The 18373-nt window shown below is 36.9% G+C and overlaps 1 protein-coding gene across 3 annotated transcripts in view; it reads right to left on the bottom strand.

Annotated features, from left to right (window-relative positions):
* Window positions 1–9356: 9356 nt before the first annotated feature.
* Window positions 9357–18373, bottom strand: part of Usp12 (ubiquitin specific peptidase 12) — an 84544-nt gene continuing 75527 nt past the window's right edge. For all 3 annotated transcript variants that reach the window (XM_046454156.1, XM_046454157.2, XM_058582502.1), the window contains 3 exons: window positions 14458–14655; window positions 13439–13517; window positions 9357–12616 (listed from right to left, as the gene is read on the bottom strand). In XM_046454156.1, coding sequence (XP_046310112.1) covers window positions 12515–12616; window positions 13439–13517; window positions 14458–14655 — 379 coding nt within the window. In that variant the 3' untranslated portion in view covers window positions 9357–12514. The remainder of the gene's footprint in view (window positions 12617–13438; window positions 13518–14457; window positions 14656–18373) is intronic.

Here is an 18373-nt window from a genome sequence, read left to right on the forward strand (position 1 = left end):
CCTTAACTCCAGCATCCTGCATTCCTGAAGGCCGGTACCAGGTTGATGCCCAGGTCTGTTGCCATCTCTAGCAGTACCCAAGCTTCTAGGGACCCTGGTTGTAGCAGTCTCTTAGTGTCTGGGTGGCTGAGCATGCTGAAAAGCCTTCCTAGATCCCCTTCTGCAAGAAGGGTGTTGCCGCAGTCTGGCTGGGCACAATCAGGAGCCACTTGTCAAAAGAAACTAACTTTATTTTTAGAACCACACACGCCAAACAAAACAGCCTCTCAGGAAAAACCCTCAGAGCCTCAACTGCCACCACCGGCTTTCCACAAGCCTCTCTCCCCCCCACAAGCTTCTCTCCACCTCCCACAATCCTCCTGCTCTTGAGGCCGATTGGCTGGGTCACGTGGGCGGAGCCAAAAAGTCCCCCAATGAGCAGCTCGGTGGTCTGAAAGGGCAGGGAAACAGCCCAATGAGCATCACCGCAGAGGAGCCAATCAGCTAGATGTTGCTGGGGCCGCTGTGAGCCAATCATCAGCCGGCAGCTGGAAGTTTGCTGGCAGCTGGAAGTTTGCTGGGGCCCCTTCGGCTGTGGCTCTCAACAGGGTGTCCCACCTGTCTCTTCTCAAGAGAATTTTCACCTTTACTCCCTTGAGCTTGAGATGTGTGTGGTCTTGCCAGCTCCTGAGCTGCCCTTAGGCCATCTTTCTTATTGTCTCTAGGCAAAATCTTTAGCATTTCTTTAGTGGTGGTAAAGTCTTCAGTAACTGCAACTTCCTTAACCTGTTTTACTCCAGCCTTTCAAGTTCAAATTTTTCAAATCTTTCTGCTCTGCTTTCTGCTCCTGACTATCACAATAAATTTGGCTAAAAGCTGCCAGCAATATCCATGCCACGGCCTGAATACTATGCTGCCTAGAAATTTATTTCACCAGATTAAGTCCACAGCTTTTAAAATCAGCCTCACAGAAAGTCTCAGGATACAGGCAAAATGCAAACAACTTCTTAGCCAGAAAATAACAAGAATGGCCCCTGGTATAGGCCATTAAGCTCTGCTGACAACAACCTAGTTACCACTCAGTTGATCCCACCGTGGGATTAATTCACCGATTGGATCAAGGCTCTCATGACCCAATCATTTCTTTTCTGAATGTTCTTGCGTTGTCTCACACATGAGATTTTTCGGGCCACTTCACATCTGAATACTCAACACAGGGAGGTTTGCTGGTGATGGAGTGGTGAGCAGGAAGCTGGTGGGCCAGGAAACAAGCAGTTATAATACACTGTGGAGGGCATGATGGAGGGAGTGTGGGGGCCACAAAAACACTAAGGAGCTGATTGCACCTCGGCTTTGGAAGGTGAAAAGATGAAAGATTTCACTGATATGGTGACACGAGTTGAAACCTTAAGGATGCTTGTGAGTTGCCAAGGTGAAGAATTTGGGGGTTGGGGTGGGAGTGATACAGCCAGGAGAATCATCAACATGTGTACGTAACTGGGAGAGAAAATGCACATCTTATCCCAGGAACTATAAGTAATGGAAGCCTAGATTGTGGAGGTGTGTTCTTGGAACAGGGTAAACAGAATGATGTAAAGAGGTATTCAGGAGTCAAATTAACAGAGACCATGTTGTTAAAGAACATAGACTTGACTCAGAACCTGAAGTCACTGAAGTGTTTTAAGCAGGTGAGCTCTTTCTGGTATGTGTTCAACAAACGTGTGCACTTTCTAAAAGAGCACTCCGATTTCCCTGTGGAGAAGGGCTTGTGCACCTGAGACTGACTAAAGGTACATGATGATGGTGGCCTCCCTGGGGCACTGGACTAGAGCTATCAACAGGTAGGAAGGTTCAGGGCAGTTGTAGAGAGCAGTGGCTTACAATAGAGCCCAAGAACATTGACTTTAAGAGGGCAGAGCAGCAGGAGGCTGAGACAGGAGGATGGCAAGTTCCAGTCAGCCTGGGCAACTCAGCAAGAACCTGTCTCAAAATAAAAGAACTGGGGAGAAAAGGACTGGGGAGGTAGCTCAGAGATAGAGCACACTTGGATTCAACCCCTGGTAGACTCCTACTGCTTCCTTCCACAGTGAATTCTTCAAACATATCCTCCAGATTAGACTACAGCATCTTGTGTCCTGTCTCCCCACCTCTGTTCCCAGAGGTGCCATCACCTGACCAGGATTTTGGTCTTCTTTGGTGGGGTTACTACCATTTTCTCAGTGGTCCTTCTCTTCTAGCTGAGCTCTTCCCTCTGACCTACCTTCCCAAAAGTTACCCAGTCATCTGTTTATGATGCTTCCAAAGTTCCCTATGTCACTTTGGCAAAATCCAAACTCTTCCACTGAATAAGTGAACCCCTCTGGGATTAGAGTACTGCTTTTCTCACTTCCTGTCCTCTTTGTCCAGCCATACTAAACTCATCCTTCCCAAACATGGAGTGCTGTGTGCCACTGCCTTCTCACGTGCTCATTTCTGTCTTCACACTCATAACACCTTCTGCCCCTACCAGCACCGAGATCTTTAAAGCTGGACTTGAGTGGCATGTCCTCTCAACCCCTTCTCTGCTCACAATCTGATTTAGATGGCCTGCCTATCTATCTTACTTATGTTTCCATTTTGGCTCTTAACTCTCTGTCATTGTAATTTATTTTTGTCTGTTTCCTCCAAGGAACTGCATATACATTTTATTTGACTTTTTGTGTTCTTGGCAACTGACATACAGTAGACAATAAATATGTGCTGGGTAGAGATATCATTGCTAATATCTTATTAGCACGTTCAGCTTAATTCCCACACAGGAGATCCTCATATGAGTTAAACAGACATCCACAATGATGTCTCTTTCATAGATGATGACACTGAGGTAAATGAGTTTTCCCTAAGTTAACAGATGGAGTGGGGCTGGAAAGTGAGGGTGGCTTGTCACTGGACTCTACACCTGTAACATTAGGCTACCTCTAATAATTCCTTTCAACCCAGCAAATGTTTTATCATATTTCATCTTGCCTTTTTTTTGAGGGGGGGTGGGGAGGGTACCAGGGATTGAACTCGGGCACTTATCACTGAGCCACATCCCAGCCCTATTTTGTATTTTATTTAGAGACAGGGTCTCACTGAGTTGCTTAGCACCTCGCTTTTGCTGAGGCTGGCTTTGAACTCGCGATCCTCCTGCCTCAGCCTCTTGAGCCACTGAGATTACAAGCATGGGCCACCGTGCTAGGCATATCTGGCTTTTTTTAAAAAATATATACTCTACCATAAACTCCATGAAAACAGTAATAGTCTTAGTCACCTTTATATTCCTTGCAATGACTTAACAATCCCTTTCACATGCTATATATCTAAAAACTACCCAGTGTTCTTCAACATGAGCCTAATTTAGTTTTAGCATCTGTCCTCAATTATTAAATGTTTCATGTCACTGCAGACTTTGTTAACTCTACCTGATATCAAATTCTCATGAGAAACTTTTGTACTTGTGGTATGTGGGATGGAGGCTAATAGGTGGAGTCTGAGCATGCGAATTGCAGTCACTCACATGCCATCATGGCTAGACATGCCAGAATTGCTAGGCAAGATGTACTTACTTACCTAAGGCAAATGTTTGTACATCTCTACCATGGAATACTCATGCTCCAACCCTTAAACCTGATCCTATTCCTGGATTCTCAGAAAAAGAATTCTCTTTCTACCCAGTCATGCAAACTAAAGAAGTCATCCCCAGCTGGCCAGCAGATGGTCAAGTCCTGCCACTGTGAGGTCTCACTGTGAGACCCACCCTGGCCCCTTCCAAGCTCCTCTCTGTACCACAGCTCAGGGGTATCTTCCATAAGTGCAAACCTCTCCACCCTTGCCTGCTTTGGCATAGGAACATAAACCTCATCTCATTTGAAACTTATGACCAGTGAGGTAAATTAATATAATTTCAAAGCATTTCTAATACACAAAATAGAGTGTAGCAAATGTGTAGAAATCCAACACCAATGTTCACACTTTGTGTTCATGATAGGATTGTATCCGGGGGGAATAGAGGGTTAAAAAATTTTTTTAAAAAAAATTTTTGCTCCACAGATAAAGTTAATGAAAGTGCAACAAATGGTGATTTGGGAAATGAGTAATATATAGTCAAATTGATATTTTTGAAGGCTTCTGTGATGACATCTAATAACCCATTCCACTGATGCCCAATTTTTAAGTCTGCTTTCCACACCATTCTATCATCACTTAGTGGGCCACAACTCAAGGGGTTCCTCAACCTAAACAACCAGAATGTTCTTCAAGGCAAGTATTTTAAGAAATGGGTCAAAGAGTTTTATTCATGCAGAGTGGGTGAAGACTAGTAATTCCACTGATAACCAAACTGAAGGCAATATAGCTCAAACTGAAGGCAATATAAACTCAACTACTGTCACTTTGTTCAGCCCACCTCCCACTTTTTTAGACAGATGATGGAACATTTCCCATCCTGATAACCTACATTCTCCCTACAGTCCATTATAGCATTCTACACTCAACTATTTTTTTTTACACTCGAATAAAGGGAAGCATGATGTAGAACTGAATCTAAGTCCTGTGAACAGAAAATATGGGCCCAGATACCCACTCTTCGATACCAATGACCTTGGGTGTGTCCCCCAATCTTGGCTGCTTCATCTGGGAAGAAGCGTAAGGTTTTTTGGCACAACCTTCTAGCCAGTCAAGAAGGACCAATGGCATCAGTATGACACTTCATGTTTTAGCCATATCAGCACCTCTCAGAAAGCTCTTCCTGGTACATGGTATATACCTCTCTGCCCTTTCCAATGCTGCCCCAATTCAGGAATAGAAGCAAACCATCCCCCAGGATGGTAACTCTTGAAATGTTGTATGTGCAAACATGTCACACCCCCCACTACCTTAAGTTTCCCTTGACCTTTCCTTAAGTGGTTCCATTTTGTGACAACTCTCTTGTAACAGCGCAACTCTGATTGACCGGCAGTGACTATAGAAACGTGGAGAGCTCCAGGTGAGTTTTAACCCAAGAAGCAGATTACAATCCCCTGTGAGCTTTTGAAAACAAGATTCCTCATCTCCAGTGAATCAAAATCTTTGGGGATGGCTCTCAGTAACTGAAACATTTTACCAATTATTCAGATTTAAGAACGGCTCATAAAATTAGTGGGGCAGGACTATTTTTCTTGACCTTAAAAGATACTTCTGCTTATTGAACACAAGCAGAAGATATGAGAACTTTTTTCCACTAAGTTTTCTACCATATCATACAGAAAATCACTGACAATGGGTGAGGAAATGTTTAAAAAGGAACCCACTGTTACGGTGAATTATAATAAATGGGTAAAATGTACAAGAGCATAGGACTGTCTGCTAGGAATGAGAACTCTACAGTGGCTGCCAAGTGAGGATTCCTATAAAGAATTTGGAGCTTTTTGTTAGGAAAAATTAGTTTGAAGCAGGCTTATAAATTGAAATTCTATTATCAAACAGAAACAATCATAAGTTAATATTTTCAAATTCTCATTATACTTAGTATTGCCAGTCCCTTTGACTATTTTTAACTTCCAGATTCCCTTTATGGGCTTAGCAATCTGTACTTCTCTTAAGTATCAATGACACTGTCCTAACCCACATTTCCTACCTATTATGTTGGTTGTATATATGCTAATTTATACAGCTGATTTTTCCTTTGACTCCCTTTCAGATGATAAATTCCTCAAGAGCAAAAACTGTGCCTCAAATTTATTAATAATGAGCTAGAGTAAGCATATAAGTATTAGTTATCAAGTACAAATCTTCTGACAGTTTCATATTCTTCCAAAAAGCTACAGGGGAAATACTTCCTAACTCATTCTATAAGGCCAGCATTACTCTGATAACAAAGATAAAGACACTAAAAGGAAACCACAGCCCAAGATCCCTGATCAATAGTGATGGAAAAATTATCAACAAAATACTAGCAAACCAAATTCACCAACCTACTAAAAAATTATACATGGCAATAAAGTGGGATTTATTCTAGGAATGGAAGGATGGTTCAGCAGGTCACAACCACTATAACATACCACAATGATATAACGATGGGGGGGATGATCATCTCAACTGATACAGAAAGGACATTTGACAAGATTCAAAACCTTTTCTCAATAAAAACACACAAACTGGGATAGAAGAAAATATCTTTAACGTCATAAAAGCCATATGTGAAAAACACATAGCTAACATCACACTCACTGGTGAAAGACTGAAAGCTTCTCCTCTAAGAACAAGAACAAAACAAGAAAATCACATTCACTATTTCTATTCAGTGTAATATAGGAAATTCTAGCAAGAGCAATTAGGCAAGAAAATAAAATAAAAGGCATCCAAATCAGAAAAAAAAGAAATATCTGTCTGCACGTAACAAAAGCTTATTTTGGAAAACCCTAAAGATTTTACACACACATACACACACACACACATGGGAAAAGGCAAAAAAAAAAAAAAAAACTGTTACAGCTAATAAATTCTACAAAGTTGCAAGATACAAAATCAATACATGAAAATCAGTTATAGTTGTATAGACTAACAATGAACAATCAAAAAAATTAAGAAAACAATCCAATTTACACTAGCATCAAAAAATAACAAAAAAATGTGGATGAAATAATAAAACACTTAAGAATAAATTTAACCAAGGAAGTAAAAGTCTTGTACACTAAACCCTACAAAACATTGCTGAAAGAAGTATAAAGAAAATATAAATAAATGAAGACATCCAGTGTTCAATGGGCTGGGAGATTTAATGTGTTCAGATGATTACCCAAAGCAATCTAGAGATTCAATGAAATCCCTATCAAAGACCTGGAAATGAGCTAAGACTATTAAACTCTTAGGGAAAATAGGGCACAATCTTCATGACACTGAATTGGGTACTTACTTATTAGCTCTGACCTCAAAATCCTAGAAAGATCAAATTGGACTGCATCAAAATTTAAAATTTTTGTTCATCAAAGGATGCTATTTATGAAGAGACTAAAAAGACAACTCTCAAAAGTGGAGAAAATGCTTTTAAACTTTGTAGCTGAAAAGTACAAAATACTCATACAGCCATTTCTTCAATACTGCATAAATAATCAATAGGCACATGAAAAGATACTCAATATTACTAGACAGATCACAGTGAGATCACATCGCTCACACCTGATAGGATGGCAATTCATCAAACAAACAGAAATAACAAGTGTTAGGATGTGGAGAAACTGGAATGCGGATGCACTGCTGTAGAAACGTAAAACGGTACAACAGTGTGGTTGTTACTCAAAAAGTTGAAGGTACAATTCCACATAGGCTGCAATTCCTAGGTATATGCCTAGAACTGATATCAGAGGTTCAAACAGCTACTTGCAATATCAATGGTTACAGCACTTATTAGTCACAGTGGCAGACGGTAGAAACAACCAGTGAAAACAACTCAAATATTGTCAAGGGATAAATGAATAGACAAAATATATGGTATACAGAGACAATGGGATATTATTCAAGCTTAAATAGGAAATTCTGGAACAGGCTACAACATAAACCTTGAAAATATTATGCTAATAAGCCATCCACAAGACAAATATTGCATAATTCCACCTATATGAAGTAGCCAAAACAATCAAATTCACAAATACACATGGTAAAATGCAGGTTACCAGACGCTTGGGGGATTGGGAAGAATGAAGAATTACTGCTTAATGGGTATAGTTCCTATTTGGGAGGATGAAGAGTTCTGGGAATGCAGTGGTGAAAGATATGCAATATGGTGTCTGTACTCTCACTTAATTGCACAATTAAAAATGGTTAAAATGGTGCCAGGTGCAGTGGTGCACACCTGTAATCCCAAAGGCTCAGGGGGCTGAAGTAGGAGGATCACGAGTTCAAAACAAGCCTCAGAAAAAGGGAAGTGCTAAGCAACTCAGTGAGACCCTGTTTCAAAATGCAGAAAAGAGTTGGGGATGTGGCTCAGTGGTAAAACACCCCTGGGTCAATCCCTGGTATAAAAAAAGGAAAAAAAAATGTTAAAATTGCAATTATGTTGGCGTAATTAAGAAAAAAAAAATCCTTCAACAATGCTAGCTAGGGCTAAAAACTTGGGCACTGAAGTTAATTTAGTACCCAGTTTCCCAGTTGAGTGACTTTGGAAAAATGAGTACTTCTGAAGAGCCATAGATTCTTCTTTTGTAAAATGAGGATATCACCTCCTCAGAGATATTGCTGTTGAGATTAACATCCAAAGAAGTCCAATGCCAAGTATGGCCACTCACATAAGTAACTCAAAAATAATGGGTTACTTCAGCAGCTCTGGAAACACTCCTCCACAGGGCGGGGGTGGGGTGAGGGACAGTATATGAACAAGAAGAGGTGGAAGAACCTTAAAATGTTAACATGGACAGAAACAAAGGAACCTGAAAAAGGCATGGGGGATGGGCAGTCTTGGCTTTTCACCAGTCCATAAAGAACTCTTGGATACACTGGACTTCATTTACTACAAGTTCAATGTGAAATATGACAAAAAGAGAATGTCATCTTGGGTCCTGACGGAGAGTCTAGTTCTCGTGTTGCTGTGTTTATTCTGAAAACATTCTTGGAGATCTGAATAAACAGGAGGGCTTTCAGAACAGGGCTCCCAAGAATGAGGTGAACACCCTACCATACGAAAGTCAGCTGAGAACACAGGGTGCTCCGAGAAAATGAAGGATGAACTACAAAATGACAACATAAGTAAAAAAATCCAAGTTATTAAAAAGTAAAAAGGGCAGGTTGAACAGATTTTATAGAACAAACTGTTAGGAGGAGGAGGAGTACAAGTGATGACCTATAAGGTATTTATTGTCCAAGAAATACGATTCTAAATATAAAAATTTAAATTTGGGATTTTTCAAAAGACACGCCAAAACAAATGTAAGGATTATAGTTTCAATCCGAAAGTCCAAGTGTTGAAGGCACAGACACCAGCCTGTGCGGCTACTGGGAGGTGGTGAATTTAAGGAGGTGGAGGCTGGTGGGAGGAAGCTGTGTTGTTGGGGGCATGCTGGTGACGGAGATATTGGAACCCTGGCCCCTTACCCTCCATTTTTTTGCTTCCTGGCTGCCACCAGGTAAGCAGCTCTTCTAGCACATACTATGCCATCATGGTCTGGTATTTTGTCATACAACAGAAAGACGACCAGCTTAATTAAACACAGGCACATACAGAACATTGTTTTACATACACACGATGCTGTGGGAAAAATCTCTTCGGATAACAAAAAAGTAATAATTTTTGTAAAAGGAGTATCACAACTTCCAAAGTGTGTATTTCTAATTTGCAAAAATATATTTCAGGCAAAAAGGAAAAAACACACTTAAAAACCCACAAGCACAAATAAACCAACTTTAATAGATATTATTTTGTATTTATATAGCGCCTTCTTCAAGAACCTTAAATGCTTTACAGACATTATCTCTAATTAATCCCCACAACAACCCTGTGAGGTAGGTATTACTCCCATTTTACAAGACAGGGAGACTGAAGCACAAAGAGGTTAAGTGACTTGCCCAAGGTCACACAGTTATGTTCACTGAAGAGCCAGGATCCAAGCGCCTTAGCCTCCCAGCTCCTAGCCAAACACCTCATGAGACAATCTTTAATGAAAGTCATCTTTAAAGAAAGTATCAAGGGTAGTATGTTATGAAAATGAGGTCTTTCTACTGCCATCAAAGAAAGAAAAAAACCCTATACTGATGGTTAGAGGCCACAAGACCCATATATAGTACATTTCCTTCCCTTTTCCTAAAGCCTTCTGGTTCCTGTCTTAAAAGTACTTCTAAAAGTAAAATTTCTAAGACAGAAACCATATGACTTGGAAGTGGGACTTAATTTAGAATATTTACTTTTAGTTATAATTTATAGAAATTTTTATTCCAATATACAAAATATGGGACAGCTATCCCAACAAACATGTACATAGTTATATAGCAATTAGCCCCATTTACAGCTTGAACCTGCCCCTCATTTTAATCACAGCCAACCAACAAACTCAAATTGCTTTCTAGGTGGGTCACTTTTCTTACTTACTATATATATCTTTATTCTTTCTCCCCCCAATCTTAACCCTAAACGTTTTTTGAAGTATACTGAGTTTCTGATAAGCTTCAAAACATTTTACTTAGATCCAGCTGCACCGAGAATAAAAAGTAAATTTAGAACCATCACCCCACACTCCCTCCCCTGACAAATCATACTATGAAAAACGGTGTAAATGTGAAAAAAGTATGTGACTACCATGGAACCCAACACAAATGCTAGACCTTGCTACTATAAAATTTAGCTTGGTTTTTCCTGCTTTTTTTTTTTTTTTTTTTAAATAATCCCAAGACACAAAAGCAAACACAACACAATATTTCGATGCTGTACCTTTATGCAAATGACTTCATCTATCTTTCTCACACATGTTGTGTCCTAGCTGGTGGTAAAACTAACTCTGCTTCACTTTACCCTTTTTCTCTGTACAGGAAAACTGCAAAAGTACAGTTTTAAGTCCCAAGAGAATTTGGTTTAAGCCCTCAAAATATAAGCACTTCCACTGCTCAGACTTTCCTCACATTCTTGGTTGTGATTCTCTGTGCAGTGTCAGTAGACCAGGCAGGCTATATATATAATTTGTATAAAACTACTCCAGCCAGGGTAAGGCATTAGAAACTGCATCTTAAAAACGAATTTGTCAAAATATTGATATTTAGTATGAATACTAAATATTAAATATCATAGTTTTCTTCCAGCACATCTGTCTAAGCAACCCAATTAGCTAAGTGACCCTGTTAAAGATCTGTTTATGGGATGAATAGGTGAAGTCATTTCCTGAGCTGAAAGATACAGATAATAACTGTTAAAATAGCAGCACAAAAACCACTCTCTTTTGTTGTTTGTTTTTCCATAGTCAACAATTTTAGTAAAATAACTTTAAAAAATTTAGAGAATTTTAAAAAAATTTATGGCTGAAAAGAATTAAATTTTAAAAAAATCAAATGCCTGATTACTATTATTTTGAATATAATTTTCAATTGTTTCCTGCAGTTACATTTAGCCAATGTAAGACAACTTACCGATGCATGGAAAAATGCCAACTGCAATGGTTTACATACATTTTACATTACATTTATTACTATTTAAAACCCTCAATAGAATGATCGTAAACAAATTTTCATTTCTGAAGACTCAGATTTGTAAGGTTGTGGGGAGGAGACTTGTTTTTTGGATCACGGGTCAATTTCTTCAAAATGTAATCTTGAAAAGGATTTTAGCTACTATCCAGGCTTCTAGGGTTACAATGAATATAATCACTTCTTTCCAAGTTAAAATATAAGACATTTGAAAATAATGTAACTACAATGACATGAATTTTTCCCAAGTGTGGCTCAACTTGAAACATTAAAATATTCAAGAACTCTAAAGACTGGTATATCACCACTGCACCAGAACTGCTTTTATCATTCCAAGAACTACAGGGAATTTTTAAGTTGTGTTTTTTTTGTTTTTTGTTTTATTTTGTTTTGTTTTTTAGTGAAATTAAAGCAGAATAAAATAACTGATTTATAAACTATGACCAAAGAATAAATATTTAGCCAGAGATATCAGTTCCTCCTGAAAAAGAATATTTACCTTTTCTAACTGCAATTTTTCCAAGATATCTTAGTGATTTCAGATAAAATTTTAAATTCACTTTAAAAATAGAAACAAACTAAAGGGCTACTTAAGCTGACACAACTAATAAAAATATGCTAAAATTTACTGACAGAATCATGGGCACTTCATACGATACTTAAAGACTCTACCAGTTTTAAGTAAAATAAATAAGGAAAAAATTATAATTACAAAGCCAGTCTTTCCCCTTGGGGAAACAAAAAGCCACTTTTGACCAATTGTTCCCTACATATACATATACTGTATATTATTATAAGCTTCTTCAGAGAAGCAAAACATATTTGTCTTCCTGACACTGGATTCTACTATCTATTAGTTTTTTTTTATATCAGGAAGGCAACTGCAAGTGTTGGGCCCAAAAGTACTTCTGGTTTATGCTTGAAAAGACCATGGAATATGCTTCTAAACATACCAAACACAGGCATGTGTGCAGTGTGTTCAGTATCCTCTCCTTAAGTCATCAATACAATCTAGCACAGATTCCAATTCTTTCTACCGCACCCCCAAGGAATTCAAATCATTATTGGTGCATTAATAAAGAGAAAATGCATATCAACAACTGGAAGGCCGTTTTACAAGAGGAGCTGGTATCTCTGATTTCGTTTCCTTGTTGTATGGAACTGCACAGACAGCATGATACCTGAGCAAATAAATCAACTACCATGATAGGAAGGGCTTGTTAATCCAGAGTCTTTGCTTTATTGTGTGCAAAGTGTGCTACTGCCCCCTGAGCTTCCTGCATTTCTCTTTTCTTGAAAAATCAGTGCTTGATCCTTTCCAAAATAACCAGAGAAGAAATGAGGCAGAAAGTTATCTCTTCATCACGGTTCCCCCTCAGTCCCGAGACTGATAGAAAAGGATGTAACCAGACTCAGAGTTCTTTGAGATATCTGATGTCAACCCGTAGAATTCTTCAATAGCTTGTGCATCTATTTTCTGTAAGGTAAAAATGAAAACATCAGGAAATAAAAAAGCTCCGGACAACCAGAAATGGCTCAAATTAACAAGACTAATAATAATAATAATAATAATAATAATAATAATAATAATAATAATAATGTAAGAGAATGGAATTCTCTTACATGGCTAGTGGGAAAGTAAAATTAGTATAGCCACTTTGGAAAAATGTTTAGCAACATTTATGAAGCTGAACATGCAACTACCCTTTTATTCTGCAATTATACCTCTAGGTTTAGGTTGAATCATATAAAACACACTATTGTCAATCATTTTGGACTTAAAAAATGGTATTTTCCAATGATCTGACCAAATATAAATCCAAGAAAAGTTGAGTATATATTGTCCAAAAAAGGATTTGTGCAAGAATGATTAAAGCACTTTTGCTCAATAATAGTTAATAATGAAAAAAGGCCAAATTTCTCAATTGGTGTATTCATATAATAGAAAAGATCAAAGCAATGGAAAAGAACTACTACTATCACTATAGGCAACAATGGAACCGAATTGCACAATATATTAATATTATATTAATAAGTGAAAAGGGTCAATTACGAAAGTCAGACTGTATAAATCCATTTATACTCAAATAGTCAAAATTAACCTGTTTGGCCACGTAAGCTCCAGGCTTGAACATTATGAATTTAAAAAGTAGGAATCAGCTTACAATCTAAAGACCTGTACATTTATCTAATATTCATCATCAGCCATATGTGATTGAGAAACTGTGAGAAAAAAAATGTGAAAAGTAAAATATACACATAACTTTTAAAAAAATTATAAAAATAAGAAACTACTTACTTCTACAATGTCGTCATCAAACAACAACCAAAAATCATGACTCTTAACTATTGCAATATAATGGCCTCGATTGGGACCACTAAAACAAATGAAAAAAAGAAAGAAAAGTTAATTTGGTATGAATTAACTTCACTGATATTACTTTCATAACCTAAATTTCAGGTTCTATAGAGAAACTAGAAAAGATATCTATTATCTGTTCTTTCTAAAACAAACTTAAACCTACACTGGTTTTAAATGCCATCCAATTTTAAAATCAAACCATCAGTATAAATTTTCCAAAACCAAGGGGAAAAATGATGAGTATCCTATTTTTAAAAATTATTAAAGGGAACTGTGGGCAGTCATTGAAAACTGTGTGTTCCAAATCCAAGTTTTCATTACATGATCCTCTTTAGTCTAGAATTTTTGAGTTATAAATTTAAAAAAAACAAAAAACAAAAACAACCCAAAACTTCTCTCCTCCTACTTCATGCAGAGAATACATGTATACCATGTTGTGTTGGAAAGGTGCGTGAGTAAAAAGACTGCACACTAAATTAGCCAGTGATAATTACTCACACTGGTAAATCAGAAAAGTGAACAAGATTATTTCCAAAGTTATTTTAAATGTTTTTCATAACCATTAACAAAATGAACACCATATCAATTCACCTGAGAAATTATTTATTTTGTAAAATCTATTTAGGCAGCATCATTTTACCAAGAACCACTACTACACACATGCACAGGTGCACACACACACCCCCCCACACACACACACGTGCGCGCTCGCACACACACACACAACCCCAAAACTGACAGACTTTAAGTTAAGACATAGTGCCCTTAAAGTAATAATATAAAGGCAATAGTTTAATATAACAAAGTATTAAGGAAAAATGTAAAACTCCATTTTAAAGTAAGTAAACTTGTCTTATAAAGAATAAAGAACGTCTAAAAGCTCTCCATTAGAATCATCCACGAACATCCTGAACGTGTTTGCTCTATTCACTATATGGCTTCAGAACGGCAATTACCTTCCACAGTGAACCACAACAGCAACAAGGTCGTACATTCTGTCAGGATTGGTTGCATCACCTGAAGTGTTAAACAGACGGAGTTCTAAAGGAAAAACTACCCGATAAGAAAGTTTTGTGTATCGATGAAGTTGATCCATATATTTAAATCTCTTCAGGTGTAGAGCTAGAATCATAGGCAGTTTTTTAACTTTCATCCTATTTTTAAAATAAAGATGAAAAATACAGTTTCACAAGAGACATCCACCATGTTCATATCAAACTTTATGATTTCGACTTTACAGATAATAGTCCAGCACTACACAGTTTTACATATTTCTACCAATTACTTTTATATTGGAAAACTGCATTGTCACCATCACCAATTCATGTAACAATTTGGTACAACATTCAATATGGCTCGTAAACAGGGAATGGCACCAGTCCTTCATTGAGAAATCTGTTTTTCAAACACAGACCCCATATAAAAAGACTGAATAAATGAAAATAATGCCTAGGAGCAGTGGTAGAAAAACATGTTCCTTGAAGCTGCCAATTACAATGGACTGAGTGTAGATTGAAACCCATTTGTTCTATCAATCTAGTTAAAGCAAGAACAGACTGACAATAGGAGAATGAAACAAGAGAAGTATTAAAGATCACTGAACTAGGGGTGTATGCCAGAGTTAAGAAATAGCTCCATATCAAGAATGATAATGACATACATCCTAGAAAGGGAATAAAATTACCTGGAAATTTAGGACTTTAGTTTTTTAAATGTAAAACCAGGCTTACCTTTACATTTTAATGATCTTTGCTATGAGCACCAATGCTATTTCTCCCCTGAGACTGTCTTGGCATGTCATCTACAACAGTCTATTCTAGATTCTAAGGCCAGCTCTAGAGTTAAGCTCTCTAGCACAAATGATTGTACTCCTCACTACTCTATCAACTCTTTATAAATGTCAAGATTACATGGTGAAAAAACTTATGGTTCATTCTCTTTTTCTAAGATCCGAACTCCTGGCATACAGAAACCTTTTCTTTCATTTTTATTTCTCTATGACCTAACAACATGTCTAGCACATGATAGATACTTGCCTATTTTTTTTTTCATTTTTTAATTTTAGTTGTAGACAGACACAATGCTTTTATTTTATTTATTTATTTTTATGTGGTGCTGCGGATCAAACCCAGCTACAACCCCAGCCCCTATACTTGCCTAATGTTGCAGAACTCAATTTGATATGGGTTCAGTGGAGCAAACTTTTAAATTTCATAATTCAAAATGAAATTATGTCATTGCCTCTAATGAAGGGGAAAATAATTTCATAAAAATACATTAAACCTGCATTCTACAAATCTTAAATATGGTAGGCAATTTATTATTCCAAAAATATTTACTGTTTAATCTTGCCTGTTTTTAAAAAGGACAAAAATCACACCTAGCCATTCCTTGAAAACAATCTAGTAATGTGATTAAAACAAGTTAGAATTGCTAAAACAAAATCTTTACAGAATTACTAAGTACGCTTTGAAAATTTCCAATGGAGTATAGATGCAGAAGAATTTTCTTCACATAAAATAAATGTCAGTGTTAATTGATGGCGATCAGTAAAGACCAGGAAGGAGAGAGAATGGACATAGCCTGATGGTTATGAAAAATATCCTTTGAGAAATTAAAGAAGAGGGCTGGGGATATGGCTCAGTTGGTAGAGTGCTTGCCTTGCTCGTACAGGCCCTGGGTTCAATCCTCAGCACCACGAGAGAGAGAGAGAGAGACAGAGAGAGAGAGAGAGAGAGAGAGAGAGAGAGAGAGAGAGATATTAAAGAATGGGGGCGGGGGAATCCAAAAAGAGAGAGGGAGAAAAAATCTAAACGACAACATATAATATGTTTGATCAGACAACATATGAAGGCTATGAATATTATTTGGCAGAGTTCCTCTCAGAGAAGAACTATCAACTCTTACCAAGAAACCAAACACCCAAAGAGATAAACATTAGATTGTCACATTATTATTATATTAATATATTATCACATATTATATAATGATATTAATATATTATCACATATTTAGGGAGTCATATTTTAAAAATGAAGACAGAATAGCTAATAAAATTTCCCTCATACTAAATGGTTCTGGAAGAAAAATGGAAAAGCATTTGGATATATATACATTAGGAATGTGAAATTTATTATCCTGCAGCAGAAGAAAAAAAGAAGTTATTTTTTGTTCAAAACCAATTCCATCAAGACACCAAATAATTGACAGGATTCTTGTTTTCCTTCCATTCAAATTTGAATGAAAAGAAGTTATATATCAGGGCACATTTGATCACTGCCTCTGTTTTCAAGAAGACTATCTCAAGAATGTAATATTTTTTAGAACTATGGGTGTAGCTTGGTGGTAAAGCACTTGCCCTAGGTTCATTCCCCAAAACCCAAAGCAAAGCAAAAAAGAAATAATGTAAGAACAACATTTTTTTTCCTTTTTATTATTTATAATTTATAATCTGCAAACTGACTTACAAATCAATTTTCTATTTAAATTGGTTCCTTCAAAAAAGATTATTTACCACCACATAATTATTTAAAATTTCTATGAACAATTTATAAAGTTACCCCTTTTCTTGCTTTTACATCTTTAAAATAATGTGATTCAGTTTGTACTCCAATAGATATTTAATCTTTCCTGATAATATCTAATTATAATTTAAAACTATATTTAAAAAAAGAGAAGAATGGAAAAAGATATGCCAGGTAAACATTAATAATATGCTGGTTATTCTGATATCAGAAATGTAGACTTCAAGACAAGGAATATTACCAGAGACAAAGAAGGACGCTTTAAAAAAAAATGAGGGTCAATTAACTAAAAGGACATAATCTTAAAAATATAATTAATGTCAAAACATCAAAATTTTATAGAAGAAACAGACAAATACATATAATCAGAACTGAAAAGATAAAATCTTCATAGAACTAAATATCTGTTGAAAATAAAAAGCATTTAACAGGCTGCTCTCACTTACAAAAAATCAGTGTACACAGGGAAGACATTAACTCCTAATTATGGATTTAACTGACATTTATGGAACACTATCCCAAATGGTAAAATACATATTCTTCTCAAATACAATTAGGACATTTACCAAGCTAATGGACAATAAAAGCCATCTCAATAAATGTCAGAAGATTGACATCACAGAGTATGTCCTGATAAAAACAAACAAAAATTTAGAATATACTCCAAATATGCAAACAAAGCAATACACATCTAAATAAACCATGGGACAAACAGAAAATCACAAGGGAAATTGGAGTATTTTGAAATGGACAACAATAAAAATACAATTTCCTCTCTATTTTAGGTCATATTCCCCCAAAGCAGATCCAGAGACAAAGGAACATGCCTGTGACTTATTAATTATGCTAGTGCTCCCTGGGGAGGGAAGGAAGGCGAGGAAGAGTTCAATCCCAGGCAAAATCCCAGAGAGGGCAGCTTCCACTCAGTTTTACAGGGAACTGCTATGAATTTCACCTCAGATTTCTCCCAAGCACAGCAAGGCAGCTAGGCTTTCACACCCTCTCAACACCTGTCAGTCACCCATCAAGGACTCTGAATGCTGAAAAGAAATTACCAGAATTCCCCCAAATTCCCTTCTCCATCAGCCCCAGGGTGTGAGGCAGTATATTGTGCGGTTCTGATCTTCAAAGAGGAAGGATTAGATAAGGAAGCACTCCAAAGCACTTGAGACCAAATAAGGGGAACTCCTTAAGAAAGGAGCCTATTTGCAAATACATTCTGGAAAAGGCTACCTTATAAAACCTAAATTTCTTTTATTCTATAAGTCTCCTCAGGAGTCTACAATATAAAAGCAAATTTTATTCTATAACAAATTCATTTCATCAGTAATATTTATTTTGTGGTGTT

The sequence above is a fragment of the Marmota monax genome, unplaced genomic scaffold, assembly GCF_021218885.2.
Source record: "Marmota monax isolate L192 unplaced genomic scaffold, Marmota_monax_Labrador192_F-V1.1 WCK01_AAM20220418_F8-fsc00011, whole genome shotgun sequence".
NCBI classification, from domain to species: Eukaryota; Metazoa; Chordata; class Mammalia; order Rodentia; family Sciuridae; genus Marmota; species Marmota monax.